The 26,391-nt window shown below is 41.6% G+C and overlaps 1 protein-coding gene across 1 annotated transcript in view; it reads left to right on the top strand.

Moving 5' to 3' along the window:
- Nucleotides 1-4,633: 4,633 nt before the first annotated feature.
- pappa2 (pappalysin 2) overlaps nt 4,634-26,391 on the top strand; it is a 46,436-nt gene continuing 24,678 nt past the window's right edge. Inside the window, exons 1-6 of the mRNA XM_076295229.1 lie at nt 4,634-5,934; nt 8,336-9,395; nt 18,273-18,421; nt 23,338-23,631; nt 23,868-24,120; nt 24,347-24,468. Of these exons, the coding sequence (XP_076151344.1) occupies nt 5,010-5,934; nt 8,336-9,395; nt 18,273-18,421; nt 23,338-23,631; nt 23,868-24,120; nt 24,347-24,468 (2,803 nt within the window). The 5' untranslated portion in view covers nt 4,634-5,009. The remainder of the gene's footprint in view (nt 5,935-8,335; nt 9,396-18,272; nt 18,422-23,337; nt 23,632-23,867; nt 24,121-24,346; nt 24,469-26,391) is intronic.

Raw genomic sequence — 26,391 nt, 5'->3', positions numbered from 1 at the left:
TCGGAGAAGGTTGTTAGTTGAGGAATGTATCTTACCGCCATCTGCTGTGAAGGAGTACTTGATGTAGGCCTATACGGTATTCGTATTCCTAGGATATCTGCGCTAGTCAAGCGCTAGGGGGCATTGCACCCTCTTTTAGTGGCTAACTATTTAAATGAATCAATAGCTTAAATGCCTGTAAATTACTAAATGCATAGGCATGTGTCTCTGTCTGGTAACCACTGATGCATCTTCATCCAAACTTCACAAAAAAAATATACCTTAACTGAATAGGCTGCAATGTATAGGCTACCTCAAATGCTATCACATTTATTTGAGGTTGTGTTTATATTGGCACATACTTTTATTTCTTCCTGCCCCCTTCAAAAAATATATCTCCCCATCTGTGTAGGCTTAGGCTTACTATACAGTGCACTATTCTATGTTAATTAATTTATAGGCATTCATGATATGCATATTTGTGGTGGTTGGCAGCATTAATTTGAATGCAACAGTTTTTAACAGTGCAGTTAATTAGTGCAATGTGGTTATGATTCTAACCAGATTTAAGCACAATTAAGTACAACCAGGAAAATCATTGTGTGGTGGTCGATGTTGATATTGTGGTGGGCCGCCACAAATAAGTAAATGTATGGGAAACACTGCAGCTAATAATTTGCTCAACATGGAGCGTGAAATTTCAATAGGCTAACTCAATTGACATGGTTTCTGACCCTATATTGCCCTTCATAAACACTACCATAACATTTTCAATAATGTCTTAACCTGATTTGCACTTTGGTGGGAGAGTGATGGATATCATGACACTTGTTGTTAACCTTGACACAGGAATCAACAAATGCAGCATTGTCCTTATGTGTATACTAGACATAAAGACAATTTGCTGATTGTATGGGAATAATATTACATTTTTCATTTTACTCAGCATTTGCCAACTGAGTGTATCTTTATCAATTTAAATGTAATATGAATTTTCTTGAAATAGTGCATGGAGGGTGTAGACACTGGATTTGAATTTGCATAATTGTAGAATTTTGTTACTTTGCAAGCATCAAGTTTCACCTTTCTACAAATATCAGTTTTGTTCCATGGCCACATTAAGTAGCCTATAAGTGAAATAAAAGTAGAGTAGAAGGTTTGTTTTAACTCTACTTTTATTATACATTATCCTGTCTTAAACCCAAATCAGCTGTGTCACTCTGACAACACACACATGCTATCAGTTATGAACAACGTAAACATTATGTTTTCCCTCTGTGGTTTATGGTTACTTACAGTACAACAAACAACATGATGGAATTACTATGCACCTACAGTATGTCACAGGAGAATCTTAGTGCAGGACCAAGGAGAAAAGTCAATAAACAAAGACCCCCCCCCCACACACACACACACAAACTAAATTACACTCTGGCTAAAACTGTGAAAATAGGGATGTTTCTCTTTCTCTCCCCCAAACGTTTCTGCATTTGTCCAGCACATCAGGTTGAATTTTCCCCATTGTGTTTCCTGGTCAGTCAGACATGGGAAGGGGTTGGGCAGGCTCAAATGAAGGATAATCTCTTAGAGGTCCTTTGCAGTGGGGGGTGAGGCCCAGGAGCAACCATTCACTTTTTTTGCATAGTTGCAGCTGGATCTCAAAGCACTTTCCTACAAAAAGCTGAATGTTTTGCAGGCAGATCCTCAGGCTGGTTGCGGAATTCTTGCCTCCCACTGTTAGGACCCTTTCTACCCCTGAAGGGGCCCCTACCACAACTGCCAGTCGCTCTAGTCAGGGTTGTTTGCAAATTGAGCCATGCAAAAATAGTGGGGTTAAAAAATGTAAATTTTGAAGTTAACTAGATATTCTTTTTCTTAATATGCAATTGTGCATGGTGCAAGTTTGAGTTAAAATGTGGGAAAATCCCCCTCAAGTCTAAGTATTAGTTTATGCACCTGCACAGTTCAGTGTTGTTACAGAGCTATTATTCAACTGGCATAACAGGGGGAAGGGCTTGTGCCGTACTCTCAAGTTCCTGTGTGGCACTGTACTGTCGGTCAACAGATTGCAAATTCAAGATGTTTGTTACTTTGTTTTGAGTATTTAGGGTTGGGTGAAATGTTGTCAAAACAGAAACAAAGACTTAAACACAATAATGTGCTGTGCTGTAAAATTCTCTGAAAATCCCAATAATAATAATAATAATAAAAAAGCAGAAACAAAGAATTAGAAAGCACTCGCTGGGATGAGTCAGCTAAATGGTTGACAAATGTTTTTGTTTTTTTTTATGATTTTTGCCTAATGCTATAATTACATATTATGAATGTTTCTGACTGATGATTCATAGTTTATGGGCAAATGCTTACAGAGATTCCTTGACCACAAGAGCATCACAACTTAGACTGAAGTTGATCCTTTGGCTCTTATGGCAGAGATTCACTGCAGACTTCCAAGAGCAACAGAATTTGCAGGCTTTCACTTCAAATTTAAACTGAAAAGTGACATTTCATTCAAAATGACTGACAAATTGATAGGGTGCACCTGTTTCTGACCTATATTTTATGTTAATAACAACATAAGGACCAATATTCTTGTAAATGATTAGCTAATTGTATCAGATTGATTTACATGTTTTAAAGTAAGACATTTATATAGATTGATTTACATGTTTTAAAATAAGACATTTAAAGTTTGAAAACACTTACTCATATGTCTTTGTCCTTCTAGCTCTTGTCAATATCATAAGGCAATCAAACAACCTCAATCAGGCAACCTCAAATGAAAAGAAAGTTTAGCATTAATTAAGTTTAGCATTATAATCAAATAAGTAATAGTATATAAAACAGGCATACAATTATTATTATTATTATTATTATTATTATTATTATTATTATTGGTATTAGTATTGATGTTATTGTTGTTGTTGTTGTTATTGCTGTTGTTGCTTTCCACAATATGAAATCATGCATGCCTCAATGTATGTCCTTACAGTAATTAATTTCCTTTGAGAGAGAAAAAACTATGGATTTAAAGCACATGTGTTTCTCATTAAAACCAAAATCCCAATTTAAACTCTTACTTTGCAACTTTAATTTAGGTCATTCTGTTTTTATCATACCTAGAACAGTAGTTATCAATTTACAAGGGTTTATCTAAGTTATTAAAGTCCTTTGGGTCTCTCATATATATTTAAATCAAAATGTGTTATATCAGTGTCGCCTATACCATTTACTGATTGCCACAATAGCCATCATCCTTTTTCTCGGCATGCCACTGAGCCTTGGTTTATTGTATTAAGTCAAAAGATTTTAAAAATGTTTTCTTGGGCTAACAGAATGTGATATTGGTATTGAAAAGACACCGTCCTCCACAGTAATATTACTCTTTCCGCATCTTGATCATTTGCCGCGCTGATTCGAAACTTAAGTTTTAAAACTTAACTTTTTTCAGATGCCTTGCAGATGTAGCTACTGGTGTCTCAACATCTTCTTGCGTTGTGGTAGGTAGGCTGGAGCAGTAGTTGTCACTGCGATTAATCTGGGGAAATGGCAAGCTGTTTAAAGGTCGCGGATAGGACATTGGCAGGCTACAGGAGGGGAGCAAGGTTTTCTCACAAATGTCTGAGCAGGGGCAGGGTTTGTGATGTCAGTCGAGAGGAAACAGATAAAACGTTTAGCGCGTTAGTTTGATCTTCAAAAAATCTAAAGCGCAGCAGGACTTGCAGCACAACGGCGTGGGCAAGAATGGGAGCTCAGAGACATGAACATGCAAGAGGAGTTTACGCACACTTGAAGGTGATTTGAAAAACACTTTTTTCACGGACACAGCTCTATATTTTGGATGCTACCTGAATTACGTAGAATAATTATTCGTCTGTCAGTCCTTTCAGGTTGGCTACTTCTTATTTTAAGATCAGATTCCTCAGCAATGCTTTGATATTTGGCAGTGGGCACTGGTGCTGATACGACAGGACTTCTTTCTTTGACAGACTTTAGGCTAATTACCCACCTGAATCTTTCACCTAGCTTGCTTGATAACAATTTAGCCCAAACATACACGTAGAATGTAGACTTTCATTTATAGGTTGCCACATCAAGGCGGTTCCATACTTTAATTGTGGGAGAGAAGCAAAGTGCGCTCGACTGAGCAAGACCTCAAATAATCTTAGCTGGGAGACACGGGATATGTTTCTCGCTGATTAATCAATATATCTATTACATTTCAGAATGGAACATAACAGTAAAATGGGTTATGTTTACACATAGACTATGTCAATTTGTAGCAAATACGTGCGTAATTCTTATTTTACAGTGAATAGGATAACGTTTGTTGGCTACATTGGCCAGATTCGCAAAACGATCAGCGGTCGAATTCCTTGAACTGCCATGTTATAGATTAGTTTGACTCATAGGTATGCAAAGCAGTATTAGAGATGCAGGAGTGAATACTACAATGATGAGTCGATAGTGACCCATCTTTGCAGACTGTTCTCAATTCACCGGGACTTACAAGTGAAAATCCAGTAGCTTCAGAGAGGAGGGGACGTCCTGAATTAGCCTACTAAACCACACTTTATGTCCCCAAGGATACTAAGTTGTTGATCAGAAGCAAGACGTCAAGGTGGTTCCCTGAGACTTGCCCCCCCCCCCCCCCCTTTAACTCACTAGCCTATATTGCACTGATTTTCTTCTTTGCCTACTGTCTGGTAAACCGGCGTGTTAGGCACTCAAAGCTGCTTTATTCTCACGTGTCAAAACAGATTTATGGAGCTGAATCCCTCAAGACAGCAAATTGGCTTCTTACGTTTAAGTTTAAACTTTGTTTTTTCCAGATACATACGGATTTTTATGTTACATATTTGGAGTAATAAGTGGCCAGTATCGACGTAATGCATGAGTGTGATCTGCTCAATTAACTCGCACTGGGCTGCTTGTTTGTGCTGCTCTCTCTTTCTCTCCCTCTCTCATTCCTGAAAACCTGAGCTCATAACTTTATTTGTTATCATATTTAACTCTTCATAGAAATTGAAATGATGTTCGTCAGACTACTGGTTATTATTTTTGTTGTAGTTAATTCATGGCTGCTAAAATCCGCTCAATCAGATCATATTCAAAAGTACAAACAGATTCTTGCTCAGAGAGCAGACAGGGAACACGCTGCCATAGCAAGTGAACAGTGCGGTTCAGTCAGCCGCAAAAGGCTGGCTCGAGCACCGGCCCAATACTACCCCCCAACGGCTTTACCTGGGAGACGCACACGACTGAAAGACATATATCATGAGGCAACTCGAACTGGACAGTCTTGCGCAGGTGCTTGCACTCCCGATAGCAGCATTAGTGCAGGGAAATTACACAACGTTTGGGATGCCCGTGGAGAGGGGTTCAAAGAGAACCAAGTGGGATCATTGCGGATAGACAGATTGGATACAATCTCAGAGACACAGAGAGTTTCAACCTCCTCTCCCCAAAGTTCTGACATGAGAAGCCCCAGTCCCATGAATTCCTACAGGGCACAGTTATCAGACAAACACCAGCAGCACTCTCCTGAGAAGTTTGCTCTGAGAGGCAGGCAGAGGCGCATGACTGACAGCCCCTCTCCACCACCACAAAGGCACAGGCGCAGCCCTGTCCAACCACATGTCGGACTCCTGGACATTTTCGACCAAAAGATGGGCTTCGCCCAGGATGTGCACAGTGACCACTCCAGCGACTACTCAGCTGAGAGCGAGGACTACTCTGGGGAGCAGGAGGGGCAGTCCAGCCCAGTGAATGAGCCATGGGGCCGGAGTGCTCGGGAGATCCCACCTCAGTGGATGACCATGCTGTACTTTGGTGGAAGAAAAGAGCAGCTGAGGATCAATCCAGCGGCTGGCATTGAGCTTCCCCGCCAAAGGTTCAGCATCGAGCTCTGGGTTAAGCCAGAAGGAGGGCAGAACAGCCCAGCCATCATCGCAGGTGAGTGTCAATGACTAAGCAAGTGTGTGTGTTGACTTTTTTTGCATTTGGTGCAGTGGTAGTCTGAGGGATGACTAAAAATAGATCTATCACTATCTGTAGTTAATTTAACAACTTTGTGTTTAATAGCAATAACTGCAGTCAAAACTAGGTATCTGCTATTCATCATGATCAAAAAATGAAAGTTAGTTGTCAATACACAGTCATTTGGTAATTTCACAGTTTGTTGCTCATCAGAACCGAGGGTAAGGATACCAGGATCGGAGGATGAAAGTAGTTTAGAAATCAGAGCCCAATGAGGTGCAAACGATCAGTGGTCCAAGACAGGGAAGCAGGGACAGGAACAAGTGGTCACCATCTGGCCAGCGTGTCTGCCGTCTGTGTCCTCCCAACAGTGCTTATTTACCAGGCCTCCTCCTAGGCACCTCGGGGGCTTGATTCATGGGTGTGTGTGATCGGAGCACTGCAGTCATGTTGACAGGTAGTTGCTGTGAGTGTCTGGCCCATGCCCTTGATTTATGTTGAATGGGTTTGAATATGTGTGCTGCTGGTGTGTGTGTGTGTGTGTGTGTGTGTGTGTGTGTGTGTGTGTGTGTGTGTGTGTGTGTGTGTGTGTGTGTGTGTGTGTGTGCGCGTGTGTTTTTCTTTTCACATGCTGCTGAGTCTTGCCCTCTTTGACAGTAGTCCGTGAGATCAGGCGGAGTGAGGGAGGCGGCGAGCTTTGATGTCGGGGGGGAAACACGTAGGTGAAATCTGCCGGGGTGGAATGAGCGTACATGCAGGCCTCAGAGGCAGCATGTGGTGATGAGGAGGGGGGTGCAGGGGCGTGGAAGGCAACGCACTGAATCCATGTTTGGATCCATGTTCCGCGCAGCATGTGCACATGCTGTTTGTTCTTGTTTTGGGCTCACCATTAGTCGTTGTGGTGAAGGGTCACTCAAGCATCAAATCCCCTGTGTGCTCTGCAGATACATGATTGCACTGGGTGTGGAGATGTAAATATGGAATATATTATTTGTGAAAGTGTCTCCTGGAGACCTTTTTCTAGGGCAGAGGACCTTTCTAAAGGGGTTGGTAGCTTTGATTCCCATGTCGGAGATGGCAAAAAACGCATGTGTTACATTGGATGTTCTCCGAGAAATCACATTTGTTTGGCAGCTGGGATAGATTCTGGCATACTTACCTCAGAGACCCTCCATACATTTCTGATTGCCATGTAGAAGGCACTATTAATGTGTGGCACTCCTCCTGATCATCCTGGTTGATTGGGCCTTTGGGTGTGTACATATCCTGTCAGTCAGGATGTTGACGGTGACCTCGAGAGTGTTTTGTTATGGATGTTTTAGAAAATGTGCTGCAGTTGAGACGCTTTCATGTGTTTCATCTTTTAGTACAATTTCACTTAGACCAATACTGTGATGTATTTATTCAGTTAAAATCTGGCTCAAAGAAGGATATCCTTAAATGGCCGCCAGTCATCAGACCGAATTTGATGACTTTTTGCAGATGTAGAAACTAATACTGAATAGTTACAGATTTGTAGCCAAGATAGGCAGTTTTTATGATCAGATCAAAGGGTTTACTGGAAATAATCAAGCCAGAAGCATGACAGTTCACAGTTTTGAAGAACCTAAATCTTTTGTGAATCAAAAAGTTACATCACATTCCATAAATATGTACACCTGTGCCACAACCCACCCCAAAAGGAAATTCAGTCTATTGTTTTGAAACCACTTCAAAGCATAATGGATTTGCTGTTAAACATTATGATCAGTTTCCTCCCGTTTCAATCACTATTTACTTTAAGCTTTTGGCTTTTGTCAACTTGTATAACTATGATTATCCTCAGTGACTGTGTGTTCATGAATGTCTGTTCTCTAAGCGCTTTATGACCATGTTATTACAGTACAGACTCTGTACAGACCGCCGTCCAGTTCTTTTGACAGAAGGACAACACTTTGACGCCAAACCACCAGAATAGTTTGCTGAACAGTACCCACTACTCTCCCACGAGAGATAGAGATGAAGGAAGGCAAGCCAATGTGTTGTGACTGAATTTGTGTGTGTCTCTGTGTGTGCGTCTGTGTGTGTGTGTGAGTGTTGTGTGCTCATGTGTCTGTGTTTGTGTGTGGGTGTGCGTGTGCGTGCATGTTCACGTGGGGAGGGTGAAGGGGTTCCCTGACCTTTCTCTGTCCTGCCTCGAAACATCTGGCAGCCAGATGTGACCGCCCTTTTTGAAAAGCAGCTGGGAATATTGGTGGCTTTGTTAAATGGGAATAGCTCAAACTCCTAAACTCTTTGGGTAATTGAATTCCAATTACAAAACGTTCGCCATTCAATGGCTTTCAATTTTAGTGATTTATTCCTTCCTCTTGAGAAAGATGTTTTGCTTCCTTTTTAGGAGTGTTTGACAACTGTTCTCACCCTCTGAATGAGAAAGGGTGGTCGGTTGGTATTCAGACATCTGAGCCAGGTGGGAGAAAAGATGGCAGGTATTTCTTTTCCCTCCGGACGGACCGCAACCCCAGAGCCACCACTATCAGAGGCCACCAGCACTATCGTCCGAACATCTGGACTCATTTGTTGGCCACCTACGACGGCAACAGGATGGCCCTTTATGTGGACGGGGCGAAGGTAGGGGAGAGCAGCCATCAGACCGGCGCTCTGTACAGCCCCTTCATGAGGACCTGTCGAATGTTCTTCCTGGGCGGGGACCAGACGGACTCCAGGCACAGTTTCCGGGGGCATGTGGGTGGCGTGCGCCTGTGGGGTCACCCGCGCGCCCATGAGACGCTGCTCGCCGGGCACAGCCAGAAGGAGAGGCAGAGCCCACTGCTTGCCACCTGGGAGGACTTTGCTCGCGCCGATCAGTGGTGGCTACCCTACAAGGACGGGCACTATCCGGCCGTGCTGGCCACGCCCGTTCCCAGGCACGAGCTCGTCTCGGCCTTCCTGCCCCCGCCGTGCGGCCTGACCATCTGCGACAACAAGGATGTCGTCCTAAGCTACGGCGAGCACTGGCAGCTTCGCGCGGAGAAGCACATCCATTACCGCGTGGTCAACGTGTGTGATGACGATGGCAGCCACCCTACCGTTTCTGCCATCCAGATCCAACGGCAGCACCGGGCCCTGGCTGCGGCGTTCCGGCCGTACAACCTGACCCTGGAGCTCAGCGTGCACGCCGTGCACAACTCCTCCCTGCGCCAGCGCTTCATCCTGGGCAGCTGTCTCAACGCCAAGATCGGGAACAAGCACTGTGACCCTGAGTGTGACCACCGACTGACCGGCCACGACGGCGGCGACTGTCTGCGCCAGGGGCCCTGCTACCCCTGGAGGCGGCGGGATGGAGAGTGCAACATGGAGTGCAACAACGTGGACAACGAGTACGATGACGGAGACTGCTGTGACCCAGACATCACTGATGTGGCCAAGACCTGTTTTGACCCTGAGTCTTCGTACAGGTGAGGATTGTTTTGCTTCCCCCAAATCATAATGGTCAAGTTATCATAGATGCCTTGTCTCCGAACACAGCCCCACCATCACTCCTATTACATGACATTAGCACATACAATGACACCTTATTTAGATTAATTCACTTTCAGAGTACTGTGTGACACCATTTCCCCCAAACACTTTGTAAGAACTACACACTATGAAGCATTTGATAAGCATTTGTAAGCTATTAGTTAATGTTTTGTTCATTATTTGTCAGCTATTGTTCCTAAATTACATCTCATCAGTATGGTAAGTTATTTGTAATTGATACATGATAAATGATTTCATTTCATTTCCCTCAAATTTCCTGGGAAAGACATGGAGTACTGTGGTACACTCTGGCATAGGTGTTAAAGTCTGGTTTATGAAAGTAAAATTCATATAGCATATTTTTGTTCCAACCATTCACTAAATCAGCTGATTCTTAGCTGAACTCAGCCAGGTAGATCAGTTCATTAGTGAGATCAAAAGTGCACAGGTAGAACTAATACTTGGTTGGACTACAAATCTTTTGATCTATTATTCTGCCATGTGTTTAGAATCAGAAGTTATTGAATATGAATCGAATAGGTACAAATAAGTACCTTATTAATAGCCTGATGTAGCCAAACTCAATTCTAGTCAGAATATGAGTCTGATACTGCTCCATTTGGATGTAATTATGGGGCGTGTTTCAACCGATACAGGGGGGGAATGTCTCTGCACTCAATTGGATAGACCTAACCAATCAGAGCAACGAAATAGCTTACCGTGAGGTGTAGGAAGAACACACAAACCATCCTTCTTCTCCACAAATGCCTTAACATTGTTTTCTGGTCTTTTGTAAAAGTTATTGTGCCGTTAATATCTCCTAAACACTCATTAGCGAAATCTAAGATATACGTAGTAGGGTAGGCTATTAGTAAAAAACTGATAGCCTATATCCCCTCCTTTTTTATAAATAATTCTGTTGAACACTGATATGCTACAAACATGTTATAAACAGCTCGGAAAGGCTGTCACAAATCCCTCGAACAGGTGGTCAATCAGAGATTTCAAACGAACGAGGAAACAACATGTCACAATACAACACGCTGTTTTCCCTTTATGAAAGTGAAACCATGAGTTTTCCCACATCTCAACTTTGGCCAAAGTTTTTAGAAAAAAATGTTTTCAGTGATACAAACCTTATTAAATAATATGCATTTTCCATATGGGGTCTTAAAAGCCATGTCTCCCTCTAGCCACAGCGTTTTTTTTGCAAACATAGGCCTAATCTAAGCGTGTTCAGATGACGTGATAGATGAGGCGCTGTTGCTCACCTGTTCATCATCGTAAAGCCCCATTTGATTGGTCCGCCAGATCTAGGGTGAGCATAGTTGCTCCACAACGGAGCAATGCCAGACCGAACTTCTGACCTCAAATGTCGTGGGCGGGACTAAGTTCAGCTGGCACCCAGGCTACCTTCTTAAGGTAGATTTTCAACACAAGATAGATGTCCCGCATAGTTTTCATACATATAAAATGATATATATTATATTATATATAATTTACATATACAATTATTTGTATATATAATATATACACATACAGAATATATATATATATTCAGATACTTTTTCTAAACTCTTAACACAGACTCACACCTACAAAACACAATTGGCCAAATGGATAATTTTCTTCTCGAAAAACACATTTTGTTACATATATACTAAGACATCTTTCTCTGCACACACTAACTTTACTAAAACACTGGAAATCTGTCTCAAAATGAAATGATTCTGTCAAAGAATAACACTTGTTTTTACTTCACAAGGTACATGCAGTCAATCAAAGTACACCAGGTTTCAAAATACTGGCTATTGTTGACATTGCAAAAAAATGCATATACTTTTATGTTTCAGTGTTACAGGTATTTATGCAAAACATGCAATCCACCATTTTTACACTAAATTTCTTGGTTGGGAACTGTATGTCCACATGTAATGTTCACATTCAAAAGCATTCCAGTAAAAAGCAAATCATTTTTTTTCCTTAACTGTTTACTACAGGAGGTTCAGTAGAAATACTGTTTACAGTATGATGAAACAGAAAAAGTTTACAATATTGCTTACAGTGAACAAAATATCCATGAAACACACAAGAGCATTCTGAACAAAAATACAACAGCAAAAAGCCCAGATAAAAGGGGAGGGGGGGACTAAAAAAAAGCACAAAATTATTGTATCTAATCTCTGCACTCTTCACAGCTAGGCCACATGTTTTCATAAACATCGCATCTGATATTACAGTATCCAAGGCGATGGGATAAAACCGCTTGGTAGCAGAAGCAGATTTTTATACTGTATCTAAGGTTTGGAATATTGTTTTTGCTACTGTGGGATGTTGTGTGTTAACATTTGTAAATACTGCAAAAACAATCCATAATTTTGTTGGGAGGTATAGCTTTGTTTGTTAAGAAAATGTAAGCATTGTGGAAATGTGTTCACTGACAGCATATTGTGTGAAAACGACATGAAATGTGTGAATGGTATGGCCACAAAAGACCGATGCTGTGCTAATTGTGTTTAGAGTTTTGAAAATGTGACAACTGGTTAGACAAACGCTTGTTAGCAACTGAAAAAAACTGTAATATCCATATTGTACAGACCTCCTACTTTTCCCAAGACCTTCCCACAAATGAATATGCAAACAACAGAAAAGTGCAAATTATCTTTCTAGCAGGTGGAATACCATGCCATCTGTTCTGACATACGATGCTCTGAGGTGTGCTTTGTGATGACTTATCACTTGAAACGCACATGACAGTATATCATCATCACCAAAGTGTGTGTGTGTGTGTCTGTGTGTGTGTGTGTGATTGCACATGCACATATGTGGTTCAGTGTGTGTGTGTGTGTGTGTGTGTGAGTTATTTCATTATTTGCCAAATATAACAGAACACACACTCACAACTAATTCTGATATGCTGAATGTAGGTATGAACACTCCAAATGTCTGTGCCAGTTTTGAATTTTAAAATCAGTTTAAAATGATCTTAATGCTAACTATTATTCTAAACACTTTTGGACCACCCTTATTTAGTCCCTCTGTTGGAAATCCTCATGAAGCAACTTTGTCTCACTATGTCTGTCTGTTTCCAGTTTTATTTCCACATTAATAAATGGTTGAATCTGGCTATTAAACACATTAAAACCGCAAGCTGCAAGGAATAAACTCCAATGAGAGCCCTGCCCTGTTCTCGGCCAGAGCTGAACTGTAAATGTGTTTAACTGTTGATAGGAAACAAAGTGGAGACTGACTGAAAGTGTTCTAATAGTACTACTCTACAGCTTAATGAACCACCGACTAATATGGAAATAAGGAAAAAGAAGTGATACAGTTGAGAACACTGTGCATTACGCAACATGCATGATGTATGAGATGAAATTCTGGAACAGTTTTTTTTTTTTTCAAAGCATGCAAAGCTGGGAGACAGAGTGGCCAAAGTATACACTTTAAGTGGCTAAACAACAAAACCAGAAGGCTCAGCTCTATTCATTGTGACAGGCGAACTTATTTGGCTCCCGGTTCGACTTTGTGATGTCGTGCCATGATGTCTTTCTTTTTCAGTTGTGCATATGTAGGTAGGAATGCATAAGCTGTTATCTATGCAAAAAAAGAGAAAAAAAGCTTTATTGCACTTCAATATATTTCACAGATGTGACATGCATCAAGAGAAATGTCACACAAATGCAGTGATTTCTGTGAGTACAGTTTATAAAATAGCTCAATGATAGAAAATGACCCACATTCAGGTCATTTTCATCTTATTTATTTTTCAACAATGATGCAAATATGCCTAGAATTTGTTTAGAAACTTTGAATTTCTGTGTTGAAAAACCCTCTTAAAGTAGTTATTTGTGAGAGATTAGTATACAACCACTCAAAAACTCAAAAGTATACCTGCTTCAAGGAACCACTTTATCCCATTTTATTTTTCTGTCATCGCTCTTCTGTCGCAGACAACTTGAAACGGACAGCCATTGTACGTATAGTGCTTCGCAGTGTGTCGGCTTTATAGCCTACCCACTTTCACAGTCACTGCTGCCACAGGTACTCGACTCACAACATGAAGCCAGCTCCCTCATAGCTGAATTGACAGCTGCGCCGTAAATCACCATGGCCGGGCTCTCCGCACGTAGACCGCGAGGTTGCAGTGCCAGCTCCCCTCTGCCACTGCGGCTTCCCCTCTCCACCAGGTGTATGGCTTTTATGACCAGGCGAGGACTTCGGGAGAGGTATCCTACCTTTGAAGTCCTCTATCTGTTCCTGAGGTATTCCCGCGGAGACTAATGGGGCCCTGATGATATATTTGGATGGCTGTCTGAAAAACAGTTGAGAGTTTGCTTTTGGTTGTTTTTCACTGTGAGGTCTTTAAAGAGGACAACAGAAGACCCGTGGCCAAACCTCAGGTTCGCACGGTTCGCGCTCTTCAGTCTGCAGGTGTGCATGCATGTGCATGCGTGTTGGTGTGCTTGTGTGCATTCATGTTTTAGTGTGTGTGTGTGTGTGTGTGTTAGTGTGTGTGTGTGTATGTGTGTGTTAGTGTGTGTGTCTGTGTGTGTGTGTTAGTGTGTGTGTGTGTGTGGGGGGGGGCTCAGTGTGTGTGTTTAAGTCTGTGTAAGCATGTGTGGCCATGAAAGGGTTCCGTGGGGACTGCATGTTTTTACCATGTGCTCAGACATATAGCTCACATGCTTTTGAAGGGATAGTTAAGCGTTGGTGGTCCGAAACACTGAAGTGCAAGAGGTTAAACCTGACCATTCTCAGCAACGGCAGCCCAGCAGCTCGGACACCCACCGTTGACAGTCGCAGACCTGGCCCACATCTGGGCCCTGTCCGATCCGGCACCTGTTGACATTGCCACTTAGTTAACAAACAGATATCCCTCCTGTTAATGTAGCTCTGGGAAGATTCGCACCAGTCCCCTGAGTGTGGCGCTTTAAAGAGGTCTTTCCTGTGAAGGCTGGATGCGTGAAAAGCAGTCCAGCGACCGAAGAGAATTAATGCTGGGATGACATTTTGATGGCAATTGTATTGCGTGCTTTTTATGTCGAGGTCTGGGATTTCAGTATTTTTTGGTGTGAGTTATAGTCCAGGTATGTTCTGCCGGCCAGTGCAACACAGCCCCCTGCCAGTGGCTGTCACTACACAAATTTGTAGCTCAAGCAGAGAGAAATGGTGCACAGGGAATCACCATGTACATGGAGAGTTTTGGCCATGGAAAAAAAAAACACGGAGAAACAAGAAGAAAGTTCCAACTGAAGTCAAAGTGTCAGACAGCGCTTTTGGTTAAGGTTTAAATGACATAGAACAGCTGATATGGCCCGTTCAACATGCTCTGTATGATGTTGGCGCAGTGTCATGGTATGACACTGAGCAGTGAAGACCCAGTGTGTGTGTGCGGAGTGGAATGTATCAGGCCCAGGCGTGGGCCAAAGTCAGTTCTTTGCCTTGCTACTTATGGGTTTTGTAGCTGAAAAATCTGCTGTTCTCTGATGGGTTCTGTAGCTGAAAAATCTGCTGTTCTCTGTCCGTGCATTTGTTTCACTGGCGAGGAGTGCAACCACAATTATATGTTATTGATAAATTACAATCTTCATTGCCATGGAAAGGGGGTTTGGTGTCTCGTTATTTACGTGTTTTCAGAAAAACATGTTGGGATGTTCCCTGAACTTATTGAGCAGACTGATAACAAATGATTGATCACACAGTGATATCCAGTCCATATCTATAGTTTCCTGATACCCTTTTTGATCTATTATTATTTTAAAGTCAGGTGTTTCCTATTTTGAGAAGTTATTGAATATGACAACCAGGTGTTTTCCTAATCTAAGTTTGTGTGTAGGTAGGTTGTTATTTATTCTCAATTGACCGTTTGAATCAGGGCACAGTGAAACAGATTGGCAAAACATTATTCCTTAAGATGTTTCAGTGCAGAAAAAAGACAGCATGTGATTTTTATTCATGATGTAATTCATCTGCTTGTCCTGAAATTTGTTCTGGTTGAGCTGAATTGGAAACGTGTTTGAAGGGGTCTGTCAGACTTGACAAACAGTTCTCAGTTATTAGTAAACCACTAATGTTCCTGCAAGGCGCGGGCATTTGTTTATGTAAGACTTCAGGTTGAACGTTATTTCTTCAAAAATAGTGGACAGTGGAAATATTATTTGTGTTGGCATCTTGACCTTCATTTTAATCTCTCAGAGCCAAAAAGAAAAACAGTTACATGTAAGGTCTGAAATGTGTTGTTTTTTTAGCTCATGAATGAATGAAAAGTATTCCATAAGAGTTCCGTAACTGTGTATGGGTTTCCTTAGTGAATCATGGAAGAAACTGTATAAAACATTTTCTTTTCAATGTTTAGAGGTATAGTTAGCCAATCACTACTTATCTACAGACTGCATAGTTAAGAGTATGTAGATTAAACAATAGGAATTTGAAGCACAAATACATTTAAAGGTACACTATGCTGGTTTAGGTATTTTTGGCGACTGTAGAGCTCCCTCTAGAGAATATATTTATATTTTATTCTGCTGTGCTAAATAGCAAACTTCTCCTGACTAATCTCCCCTGTAAACAATGAAAATGCTTTTGTTGTTATAGAGTTGAAGGATTAAAAACAGACAAAAATTATCTCCAAAGAGCTATATCTACTGACAAGGTAATGTTTCAACATTCTTGCGAGATTTGGCGGGCCGCCAGCTTCCAAAGTTGAATTGCTGGTTCTGCTAGTGGCGGCCCCCTGCTGCTTTGCTTTCAGGATGATTCACTCTACTACGATTGTGTTTACCATCGAAATTACTTTGAAGCTGTTATATTATACTATTTTATTATATAAGGTAAAAATCTTGCATAGTGTACCTTTAAGTGGTCAATGAAGTTAGACATTGGAATATGAATTGCTTTTGCAATGGCATTTCCCCCCCATGTTGAAAAAGCAACATTTAATGAGTTTGCCACATTATGGCAGTATTTTGTAGCCATAAAACATTGCATGGGCCATAAATGTAGATATGAACAGTGCCCATTGAAAACGATAAATTGAAACACAAATTACTTTAAATTACAGCTCAAAATGTTTACAAAATGTGATATGCCTCCCCTAAATTTCTTAACCTTTTGTATAAAAGTGAGAGGAATTGGAATGTGTGAGCAAATTGTCTCAACTTCCCCCTTATTGCATAAACAACAGAATGAAAAAAGGCTACACTTTGGTCAAGACTTAATGGACGTCATCCAAGAAACAGTAGGTGGTTCCACTAATGGGCTAGACCCTTTGGCGTGCTTCAAAAACAGGGGGCATTAAGATGCAGACCTCTCCAAACGAACAGGACAGTGATAGGTGGTGCAAAGGTTTTACAGTGTGGAAGCAAGAGAGAAAAATGGCTTCTGACACGTCCTAGTAAGAAAACAAGTTAACTTCACACATCAAAGCTTCTCCATGGCAGTTTATCACTGTTGGGTGCCAGGGAGGGGAGGGGAGGGGTGGCAAGACTGTGGTTCATGTACCACCACCAATTCAAGAAATTATGCACCTTAAGAATTATGTTAGTAAGACTAAATTCCTCAAATTGACTTATGGTGAGGGTTTCTTTGCAGTTTTTTCCTCTCGGCGTATACCGGTAGATTTCTCATATTTTTTTCTTTACTCTTTCATAAGAAAAACATCATGTTGATCTCATCAGTAAGTTGATGGCTTTTGATATGCTATGTGGGATTGCATTTGTTTGTATCCACCACAGTCATGTTCTGAAGGTGCTGGAAACAGTTACACTTCTGCCAAACCCATTGCCCCAGTGTGGTTTCTGATGCATTTATTTAATGACTTTTAAAAAGCTTCTTCAATTTGTTTTTGTAGGCCAACTTTTCTTGGTACCAATTTACAATTATTCTGTAATGGTTTTTCACAGGCTACCGCGTGCTGGTTTGCTCTTCAGAGGGATCAAATGTTTAGTTCTGTGTAAAGTTGCAACAGTTGTTCTTGGTTTTAGATAGACAGAGTCCATGTTTTTTGACAAAGTCTTGTTCACAGTCTTGTTCACAGTTATTTGCCAAAAGTGATCAAACGCTCATATGCCGACCATCTGTATAACGATAGATTTTCTGGAATAAATGGGTGTGTTCAATCAGTTGTGACTTACAATCATTGTAGTGGCTGAGTCTATCCTTGGAAAATGCATCAAAGCAAATGAAAATCTGGTAATCTTTTCTCCATTCTGTGATAAAATGTAAAAAAATAAATAAATATTGTTACCGATAACTGCTGAAAAAGAAAATATAAAAGAAGTCTTGAATTTATTCACTCTTTAAATACTACATTGCTTCCTTGGTAGTCATTAAATCCGAACTACTTATGTGAGAGAAGTAACTAACCAGACAGACATGATCAGATGGAATGGTCATCCTCCTGCAGCTTTCGGTGGATACTACCAACATAGTTAACATACACTGCAGCAGGAGAGAACGTTAAGAGAGATGTTTTCATGTAGTTTTTTTACTTTTTTGATATTGTAAATGATACCTTCACATGCTTGATGAGAAAATAACAACATACAACATACATTTAGATTTACATGCTTTCCCAGACAGTTTGACATGTTGCCATTCAGGCATATCTACGTGGGGATGATTTTGCCATGTTGACAGTTGCCATGTGGCACCTGAAACATAACTCAGGCTCAACAGAATTTATATGACAAGCAAAAGCTCACTCAGCATAGAGGCATTGGTTGTGCACCCACCCCCACCCCAAAAAAACGGAGTCCTCTGTTTTTCCATGGCAGGTTGTTTGTGTTGAACTAAATATGTTTCCACTGCAGGGCTTACCTGAGTGTTAGAGAGCTGAGAGACCTGCTTCATCTGAACAGCTCCAAGACACTCAATGTCTTCTTTGCCAACAACTCAGCCCGCGAGGAGCTGGCCGGCGCAGCCACCTGGCCCTGGGCGAAGGAGGCCCTCACCCATCAGGGTAAGACGCTGGTATCTCTATCCAAGGGAAATTAATTCAAATAAGTTACAATGTCATGTAAAAGCATCTTGTTGGATGGAAAATATTCAGGATATGTGTAAGTTGTTATGTAAAGTGGCAGAGGAATAGATGAAGTAGTCTACTGAGGAAGCCACATGGTGAGCATGATGTTTTACACAATGCTTTTGGTGTGCATAGCCTGCTTTGCTGGTAAATTTGAAACACTCCGTATCTATTTACACCCTTCTCCGCTGTATGAATGGAGGATCATTTTTATTCTAAAAGACAGAGAAAAGCATGCACTTTGGGAGTTCTTAGTGACGTCAAACACCGATAAAGAATTGGATATTTGCTGCGTATTTAACTGTATGGAGCTGTTGCTGGGATGGGGATCAGATCATGGGCCTCCCTGACCCGGCCTGCCCCAGCATCCACTTTGTGAATCATAAATGGGCACTAAAATAGCTCTCTGTCGGCCTCTCACGACCCCCTTCTTCTCTCGTTCCCCTTACTCACTCCTTTTTTCAGTGTTTTCCGTTATGGGATTAATGAGCTGTAATCTTGGATATAAGCGTAAACACTTGCGGCACGCATAGATTTCCCTGTAGATTCCCTCCGGATCATTAAGGCTTTCCAGTGTAAAAGAATGGGTGAAAGAATGAAAGAACCCCCCACAACAACCAAACAAAAACAGAGTGGGTGAAGCGCTGTTGCCATCTACTTTCACCTGCCAGCCGATTTTATTGTCTTCATTATTGCTGTGTTGTAGAGCTCATTAAAGAAAGAATAGACGTGCACGGGCCAATCTCCTTTTTTAAAACGGAGATTTGTTTCCTGTGCAAAACTTTTACTGATTCAGCAAGTTGTTCATTGGTTAAGCCTACATAACAAGGACTGGCTTTCAATTAGGAGTTTCAAATATAAAAGACTGCTGATTTGAACATGGGCAATTTGCTCACCTCCATAATGTGATTGTGTGTATGAGAGAGAGAGAGAGAGAGAGAGAGAAGACCGAGACATGCAGAAATGTGTGGATAGAGAAAATATGAATGAGAGAGGGAAAGACAGAGAATATGAATGTGTGTATGTGTGTGTGTGTCTATGTGTGTGTGTGTGTGTGTATGTGTCTGTGTGTGTGTGTGTGTGTGTGTGTGTGTGTGTGCGTGTGCATGTGCGTGTGTGCGTGTGCGTGAATGTGTGTGTGTGTGTGTGTGTGTGTGTGTGAAAGAGAGAGAGAGAGAGATACAGAGAGTGAGATGGAGGGAATGTCTGCATTTTAAAGTCAGAGAGCTATCTGATGTTGCCCCTGGAGCTTGTGTGTATCTCCCGGCACATTCATCCAGAGCCCTGGGGACTGCCTGCATTCCTGCACAGATGGCCCTGTCTTCTTCCACAGAACAACACTACATCAACACACTGATCCTTAAGGATGGCTGCACACTTCCACAGAGCTGTCTTCTCCAGCTCATCATCAGTAATCTGGAACAGGGAGAGAAAGAAAGACATCTGCACACAAGAATGGGATACTGTCTTATTAAGTGTTGTTAATGCAGGAATAAACAAGAGTAGATGCTGTTATTTTTATTGTTGGTTTTAAAATAAATACATTTGATATACTGTCATGTCAGAGACAAACCTCTGCAGACATCATTGCAACATTCTTTCTGCCCACAAATGTTCAGTGGACCTACATGAAGGTTAAATGGAGAGATTAGTTTCCCATAAATTGGCAGGATACAGTTTATGGTGTGGGCTTTGGCAAAACAGTGCTCTACTTTGATTCCAGATAAATCACCAGATTATTTGTGAAAGTGCCTCGATGTTTCATGTCTAGGGACAAATTCAAGTTAATGCTCTGAGCAATTTAAATGAAATCTGATCACAGTAATGGAGTGTTGACCTGGAAGTAGGGTGGCAAATGATCTGCGTCTAACAGGCATGCTTGGCAAGGCAGTCTCTCATTTTTCTGGCCGGCCTGCTATTTCAGAGAGGGAATTTCAAAGGAGGATGGGTGTTTTCTTCCCAGACTTGTTTTTTTCCACACTACCCAGCCATCCTATCAGTGGCCGATGAAAGCTTGTGTCTTGAGCAAGCGTCTCTGGAATAGTTCAGAAGATAATCTCTGACCGGCCAAAGCAGTGTTTTTTGTCCGAGAGCAAATAGCCGTCTATTTTGTTTCTCTTTTAAAGTTAACAAAGAGTAATAGCAACAGCGTCCATATTCCATAAATTGCTTCAAAGAAATGCTGCAAATAGACTTTAAATTATTTTATGGATTCAAACAATTCCTTACCTGCTGTGTTTTTCAAATGTTTCCATACAGTTTCTGTCGTGTTTTATTTGGCACTTTGTAAAATCCCATTGATTTCTGTTGAAAGACTCATTGCTCCTTGATATCACTGCGCTACGAAAACGGAAAGGGGGTCTGTTTACGGTTGTAATCTTTCCCCTGCGAGACCTTCTTTTACTGTCCATGCTTCAGACTCAAATATTGAGCGGAAGTTTATACACGGTTGTGAGATATCTGAAAAAATAGCTCCACAATAGCAAATAACACGGATTGAAATCATACATTGCGCTGATATATTTGTTTTTAATAACCAACGAACACCACCAACCACTCGGTGAGTTGCACAGTTTTGAAAACGAATGTTAAGGGTTGTTTTAAGGACATGTTTGTGCATGCCCATAGCCAGCCAGTCAGGCGATTCAAAATTAGTCAAAAAGTCGAGACAGGACCCATCGTCAAAATTTCGGTGTCCACCACTCTAGTTTATCCAAAACTAGGGATGCACCGAATCCAGGATTCGGTTTCGGATTCGGCCGAATATTGGATTTTTTGACGGGGTTCGGTTTCTGCCGAACCTTAGAATTTTCCCCCACCGAACCGAACCCTACGCTTACACTATGTGCGCTACGCTGGTCGACGTCATGACGCCGCCGTTGATTATAGGAAGGTGTTTACGTAGGTGGCCCGTTCGAATGCAGTAGCTCAGGCTGTGTGAGTGAGAAAGTGAAAATGGAACTCGTGAGCAGAAAAAGTGTTGTTTGGCAGTACTTTCAGTCCAAAGAAGGTGATTCTAGTCGAGCTACATGTTCAATTTGCAATGCCGTTTTGTCTCGTGGTGGTAAGGACCCTAAACAGTACATAACATCGCCGCTGTTAAAACATTTGCGTATGAAACATTCGAAAGAATACGAGTTGTGCATCCGGCTGTCACCTCTTAATGCCGAGCGTCTTGTTTTCCTGAAAGGGAACATTCATTTCATGTAAGAGGTTGAGGTTAGCCTACAGGTTACGGTTATAGGTGTGTGATTAGGCCTACAATTTTGTGTTATATTTGGCTACTGTTAATCGTAGTTTAGCTGTTCCAACCAAAACAACAGCAGTTTTTTGAGTAATTGTTCAATAGCCAACCATTAGCTAGTCACCAAACATTTTGATTTAAAAAAAAACTTTTATTTGCATTGTTGCACTTTGGTGAAAACTGAAAGATTTTGGTTTGTAGCCTACTTGGTTGCACTTTGGTTTGTACTTTGTACTTTATGGGATTAAGACTCATATTTTGTATAGGCTATTGGTTGGATCTTGAGATGGCCTAATTGTCAAAATAGTCATCCTGGCCTAATGTTGCCTTTTTTACAGTTAAAATAAAATTAAATATACACTGCTGTGGATGTTATTTACTTCATAAATGTGCTTACTGTGTTAATGGACTGAGGATGGAGTAGGATTCGGTTTCGGATTCGGCAGAATCTTAACCAGTGGATTCGGTATTCGGCCGAACCCCAAAAATCTGGATTCGGTGCATCCCTATCCAAAACAAACCAGAAAAGGGACTCAAAGTGCTAAATACCGGAATTATCCTTTAAACTTTAAAACAGCTTTCAGCTTAAGCTTGTGACAGCAACTTAAAATCATTGGTTATTATTTGTTGTGTATTATTTAAAGCAGTGGTTCTCAAATGGGGGTACGTGAAGGCACTCTAGGGGGTACGTGAGATTTTAAAATATACATATATTTAAAAAGTAGAATCCATGCAAAAATACTTTAAAAACAATTATTTAATCAATATTTTAGGAAAATATAAGTTCATAAAATGAATTTTATATTTCAGTAGGCTATTCAATTTCATTATCCTAAAAAACCAGAGTGCCCCCCATACCAGGATGGTTCGACCCAACCTGTCACATGCCACCCGCCATCACCTGTCAATCACTGTCAAAACTCAAACGATGGAGTCGTGGTTGAAGCGTAGCGGTAATTCTTGTGCACTGGTTAAGGGGTACTTGGCTGAAAAAATATTTCACAGGGGGTACATCACTGAAAAAAGGTTGAGAACCACTGATTTAAAGGAACCATATGTAAGATTGTGGCCAAAAATGGGACTGCAATCACTTTCAAATTACTGTAGAGCGGTGTATCCCCTCCCCCTCCCCCCTGACTCGAGGTTGCCAACCCGGATGGCGAAACACTACTGACTGTGATTAGTAGATAGGTGGAGGGTGGCGCATCAGGCCAAAACACAACATGACAGGACAAAACACAACATCAACATCAGTTGAGGGCTGCAACTTCACTTTTTAAATGACAATATCCTGGCCGGACTACTGTTGTCAGTGATATAAACATTTGAAATGAACATGATTTCTTAATGTCTAGTGACATATCAGGGCCATTTTATGATTAATTGAAATACATTTCTTACATACGGTTCCTTTAATACATCACCTGTGAAATGTGACCGTCTGATGTTTCTGTGTCCGACACATTGAAATATTTCTACATTGCCTGTGATTTTCATAGACATCTCTCAATAAAGTTTTGTAAGTTTTTCTGCTTTGAAGTGAGGTTCTGGAAATCCATTGAAAATAAATGATGAAAGGAAGTAATGAAATGCATTGCTCCTGTTCTAGGTGGCATGATTCTAAACCCCTCTTACTATGGCACTGTGGGGCACAATAACACCATGATCCACGAGATGGGCCACATCTTCGGGCTCTACCACGTTTTCAAAGGCGTCAGTGAGCGGGAGTCGTGTGATGACCCCTGCCAAGAGATCGAGGCGTCCATGGAGACGGGCGACTTGTGTGCCGACACAGCACCCACCCCTAAGTCCAAGGCTTGCCGCGATCCAGACCCAGTCAATGACACCTGTGGCTTGACCCACTATTACAACACACCGTACAGCAACTACATGAGCTACACAGGTAACCAGCATTGCTCAGCATTCCTATTTCATAGGCGATGATTATCACCTAAATGGCTCTCAAAAACATCTGGACAAGACTTCTTGTGTCTTATCAAAACATCTAGCCAATCGACGACAGTTGTAAATAAGCCAGTTGGCTACAGGATACATGCACATAATACAGAAATGTTGATTAATCTGTGTTGTCCTTACAAATAGATAAGTTAAATCAAATCTACATTTTTATTTTGGCAGATGATAACTGCACCAATCACTTCACACCCAATCAAGTGGCGAGGATGCACTGCTACGTAGATTTAATCTACCGAAGTTGGGTGGAGGACCGAAAACCCGCCCCAGTTCCTCTTGCACCAATGGAACCCGCCCCAGTTCCTCTTGCACCAATGGAACCCGCCCCAGTTCCTCTTGCACCAATGGTGGTTGGCCAGACAGGAGACTCAGTCTCAATCCACTGGCTGTCTCCAATCAGTGGTCCACTCTATCAGAGGTGTGTGTGTGTGTGTGTGTGTGTGTGTGTGTGTGTGTGTGTGTGTGTGTGTGTGTGTGTGTGTGTGTGTGTGTGTGTGTGTGTCGTGTTTTGTTGTTTGTATAACGACTCTCTCAAAGACAATTAAAAGTAAAAGTAAAAAGACTATCAAAAGTAACCAAAAAACATCTGACATCCAGTCTCTCTCTTTCTTTCTCTTTCTCTGTCTCTCTTCCTCTCTTTTCAGGGAGGGTGATGTGAACTGCCAGAAATGTGATGAGGATGGGGTCCTTCATCAATATGCCCACGAAGCTTCGTCCCCTCATGCATGCGACACCTCCGGGTACTGGACGCCCGAAGAAGCTGTTGGTGAGTTAACGCCGAGCTCTTTCATCCCTCTGGCCGTACACCGTGTTATGTAAGTATGATAATGTGCACTGAAACTGGAAACATAAAACCCTCAGAAAGTAGTAAGGCGAATTATTAAAGCTATAAAACTTTAAAACTACAGCGAACGATGTGACATTACGTTTTATTGCCTTTCTCACTTAGTTTTTATGTGATGTCCAATTTAGACTGGCACTAGTCTTCTAAATTAAAGGGATCGCAGCAAGGTTCTATTTTCCCATTTTGGTCATTATTACTCATTTACGTAAAGCTGGTTTAAAGTGCATATTTGGCACAATACCTTGGAGTAGTACAGACAACAGAGTGTCTCATGTTGTAATGTTATTATACTGCAAATCAGATATGACTGAAATATGTCTGTATCCACATGGGTGTTTCTCTCAACAAAGGGAAAACAATGGCACACGTTCAATACATATGCAAACCATTTCCTATGATGCTCATGTGTGTTGCTGAGTGTACAGTATCATAAGGCAGTGGTGGGTAATCAGTGACATCAAAACAATACCTCCTGTTTGATTAATGCAGACAAAAACACAGGCAATTTGGGCTGGCAACTCTTCCTAGCTGGTGTGCATTTGTTGAGGATGAACCTAAAGCTCACTTTGGAGCCAGGTGCGTGCAAGTCTAAGGAAGTCTGGAACATTTTTAAAGAATAAATCATTAAAGAATAATTGCCAAGATAAAGAATCCATGGGTTTTGGCCCTTTAAAAGGGGGCCCTTGGCCCACGTTCAGGTTTTGGTAATATTGGACAGAGTCCAGGCCGAGGTTGTCATTGAGAAAAAAAAAAAAATCTTTGTGCATCCTGCAAAGCCTTGCAACTTTCTTCTCCATCTAACAGATGTTCCTGATTATTTCAATCAGGTCTTTTGAGTTGTGGAGCGGCCCATTCTTTGACACAATGTGGATAAGCTTATGCCTTTGAAATGTCAATATAAATATTGGGAAATCCTCTGCTGGCATGTACACATGAAAAATAACACTTCATTTGTTGGCCAAACTTAAGTATTATTTGGCAGCAGGTGTTATATTTTGAATCAGATGGATAGGTTACTTATGCATTTACTTTTAAAGAAATTTTATGAACTGTAAATTATTTTGAAAGGATTTAGTAGGGAAGGCACATGGACCAAAATACATATGTGGCATACATACATGTGATGAACATATTGTGAATATATACATATATGACCATATGTATGATAATTTATCTAGATTTGACAATGGCTACTTTTTGGAAAAGGTTTTATTTGCAGATAACACTCTCCTAGTTATTAACATGCATTCAGGATTCACTGACGCCTCTACAAAAGACACATGCCACAAAAGTTTTCTGCACGTTCAGGTTTCCTGGAACTGGTGGCCACCTGCGCTGCCCTCTTGTAAAAGGCCATGTGCCGATGGCCAAGTGCTGTGTGTGTGTTGGGTACACAAGAAGCAGTGACCATCAGCCAAGACCAGTGTGTATGTATGTGTGTGTGTGTGTGTGTGTGTGTGTGTGTGTGTGTGTGTGCGTGTGTGTGTGTCAGGTGCATGGGGAGCAGTGACATGGTTAAAGTTGCTGAAAGCGGGAAGGATTCCACCGTGACTGATCTTGCCGCGAGGCCTCTCCCCGCGGGCACATTAGCGCACATCTGATAGAGCCATTACCGCCGGCCCTGTGTGGAGGCCCTTGCTCTGTTTATCTGACCAATTTAGTTTTATGGTTTGCCTTGGCCCGTCGCTGTTTACCCTGCACACGTCCGCACATGTGAGGCCGCTCTCAAGTGCATACGCAGTGGCAGAGGACAGGCATAGTGTCCCCCGTTTGTCCATCCGCAGTGCCCCCTGACCTCCACAGCCACCCCTTCAGAGTAGTATTGTAGCACTGTATGTTTTATTT

The sequence above is a fragment of the Alosa pseudoharengus genome, unplaced genomic scaffold, assembly GCF_046254945.1.
Source record: "Alosa pseudoharengus isolate Yale_2024_CS ecotype anadromous, Long Island Sound unplaced genomic scaffold, YU_APseudo_1.1 YU_APseudo_1.1_scf_2, whole genome shotgun sequence".
NCBI classification, from domain to species: domain Eukaryota; kingdom Metazoa; phylum Chordata; class Actinopteri; order Clupeiformes; family Clupeidae; genus Alosa; species Alosa pseudoharengus.
This window is presented reverse-complemented; position numbering and strand designations above follow the sequence as displayed.